General features: G+C 51.1%; 1 protein-coding gene across 1 annotated transcript in view; it reads left to right on the top strand.

Moving 5' to 3' along the window:
* The window catches only part of LOC108802192 (actin-binding LIM protein 1-like), a 66061-nt gene extending 64176 nt beyond the window's left edge, over window positions 1-1885 (top strand). Inside the window, exon 3 of the mRNA XM_018574060.1 lies at window positions 1694-1885. Within this exon, the coding sequence (XP_018429562.1) occupies window positions 1694-1881 (188 nt within the window). The 3' untranslated portion in view covers window positions 1882-1885. The remainder of the gene's footprint in view (window positions 1-1693) is intronic.
* The last annotated feature ends 1047 nt before the right edge of the window (window positions 1886-2932 follow it).

The following is a 2932-nucleotide window of genomic DNA, read 5'->3' as shown; positions in this document are numbered from 1 at the left end:
CCCTTCAGTCTTATATCTGACCTCCGTCCTCCCCTTCAGTCTTCTATCTGACCTCCGTCCTCCCCTTCAGTCTTCTATCTGACCTCCGTCCTCCCCTTCAGTCTTCTATCTGACCTCCGTCCTCCCCTTCAGTCTTCTATCTGACCTCCGTCCTCCCCTTCAGTCTTCTATCTGACCTCCGTCCTTCCCTTCAGTCTTCTATCTGACCTCCGTCCTCCCCTTCAGTCTTCCATCTGACCTGCGTCCTTCCCTTCAGTCTTCCATCTGACCTGCGTCCTTCCCTTCAGTCTTCTGTCTGTCCTCCATGCGAGGGCCACATGAAATGGCTTGGCGGGCCGGATTCGGCCCATGGGCCTTGCGTTTGACGCGTGGTGTAGATTGTCAATGCGTCGGTACATGGCAGACTCTGCTTATCAGTGCAGTGCAGTGCAGTCATTGTGCGTTGCTGCTCCTCATATGATATCGGAATACAGGACAGTAAACGGGTAAAATATCTGAACGTTTGTTTTAAGTAAATGTGACAAAGATGAAAACTCTCTGAAGACGCATTAGAGTTTCCCTTTAACCTCCATTACAATGGTTCTGTATGGGAGTGCGTGAATGTGCGTCCCCCCCGCTGGGATGTGCGCGGCCGTCGCCAGCAGAGTCATTCGCAGGGCTAGTCCAGGTTTGGCAGAAGACAGAAGTCTTTGTGTTTTAATTGAAGCTAATTAAGTTTCTGCTCCACCAATGGCCGCCGGCCAAGCCGCCTGTTTTTATTTACTCTCCTTTGATGAAGTGCAGAAGATTGTGAGGAGCGGAGCGCGGTGTTCACCGAATAATATCCACCCCGGGGAGGAGCGGGGAGAGGCGGATACGGGGGAGATCGCATTGTGTGTGACATGATTCACCTGTAGATGGTGGGGAGATGCCGGTCCAAGGTAAGACCATGGGGGCAGGAAGCGACTTTGTGTCCCCTTTAAGAGACCCGCCAATTGCAACAAGTGCACATGGCGAGAAACAGTTTACACTGCAAAGGCATTGGGCTGTGTGCTGGACCCCCGATTCTTTAGGCATTTGTTGTTGATAACACGTCGGCAGTACATCGAGGTAACATATGGTGCCGGCGCGGTGTGACGTCTCGTTAGACAGACATAAAGCTGCATTGATTCAGTATCTGGTGCTGGAGGTGCCGGGTCACATGGGCAAACAATACATGATGCCATCTGGCACTAGTACAGCTGCTACCTGACGTCTCCCTGGCAGCGCCTGCTGGCCCATATTCAATAAAGTCTCATAAAGCAACTTTCCCAGATATTAACCCTCCGGCGCCACACAACGGGAAAACGTTCTGCAAATTGGAGTCGTCAAAACTCTGTGAGACACCTTCAGGTAGAACACGTAAGGGGGAACTCTGCTTTTAACCCTTTACGTTGGTATAGTTTTCTGTACCTTCCTTAAAGTAATAAGTTACTTTTCTATATAAGTGATAAAAAACAACAACCGCCAATTTCAGTACAAAGAAATGGCGGCCGCCTTTGTCTGTTCCCGCCTCCTCCTGTCACATTCTTCACACTATAAATAAACATCTGCAGGTGTCCCTCGTAATGTTCTCTTTGTTTTATACATTCGTGTTTTGTGATCTCTGATGTGTAACATTCGTATTCATCTGTTGGATACATTTGAACTGTTTCTGTGTTTTTTTGTGTTGCAGTTTGTGGCTGCGACTTGGCTCAGGGCGGCTTCTTCATCAAGAACGGCGATTATCTATGTACGTTGGATTACCAGCGCATGTACGGTACAAAGTGCAGCGGTTGCGGGGACTTCGTGGAGGGAGAGGTGGTGACCGCGCTAGGAAAGACTTATCACCCCAGCTGCTTCGCCTGCACCGTCTGCAAGTAAGTGTCGTCCTCTGAAATGTGGGGGAACGTAAGCCTTGGGTGGGCGTCTTTCTGAAAGTGGCTTAAACCTGTTCTGTGGTAGCCGTGGCCAAAAAAAGGCAAGAGGAGTACAAAGGACTGGGCAACAGCAGGGGCGTCCCGAGGCTGGGTGACACCCATAGCGGTAACCGAGTGTCACCCCGCCGTGACGTCATCGCGCACGCGCGGCAGTATTCTGCTACCTGCCGGCGGCCATCTTGGTGATGGACGCCGGCAGAGAGAGGAGGGGACAGTCACCTCCTCTCTCCTGATACTGTCTGGCGTTCGGTCCGTGACCGAGCGTCCCGACTTTTCAGAGGGGGGTGACACCAAAATGACTGAGTGATTTTGGTGTCACCCTTTCAATGGTGTCACCCGGGTGCGGGCCGCACCCCCCTTGTGAAGCCACTGGGCAACAGTATGTCCTGTGGTCTCCCTGCAGCTGTTCTATTCCCCATTAATGACTTACCATATCTTGCTCTGTCTCTGTGTGGAGGCGGCCATCTTGGTAGAGGCAGGGCTTTGCTTCCTCATATCAGAGCTGTCCCCCCCTGATGACTGGTAATCTGATGATTGGTGATAGAGGTGGAGGAAGTCCAGATTCACAGAATGGATGAAGCAGGGAGATCCTTGCACTGCAGCTCCTCGGGTACAGCTTCCTCTCCAGCAAGGAGAGCAGCGACCAGCCCAGTAGTGACATCACCAAGTCTGATGAGACTAGGAGGTCAGAGGCAGCAGAGCCTCAGATGATCTCACACTGCAGATATACAGCTATGAAACTATAGAGCAGAAGAGGCCTAGGCACAGGATGTGCCGGAGGTATTCAAGACAAGTCTTCCCTTTTTGAGTTCAGTTCCACTTGAAATAAAAACTGTCTGTCCTGCCGCCAGTCATTGGCCCCTTTCACATCTGTATGCTTTAGGTGCAGTGCTTTGTACATGCATGCCGTACATTTTACACACGATGTATATGTGTTACCATGGAACTTTTTGTCACGTGTTTTGCTAGACCTGGAATGTTGCAAGCAGGAGATG

This window comes from Nanorana parkeri, unplaced genomic scaffold (genome assembly GCF_000935625.1).
Source record: "Nanorana parkeri isolate BGI_ZX_2015 unplaced genomic scaffold, ASM93562v1 scaffold2704, whole genome shotgun sequence".
Classification (NCBI taxonomy): Eukaryota; Metazoa; Chordata; class Amphibia; order Anura; family Dicroglossidae; genus Nanorana; species Nanorana parkeri.
This window is presented reverse-complemented; position numbering and strand designations above follow the sequence as displayed.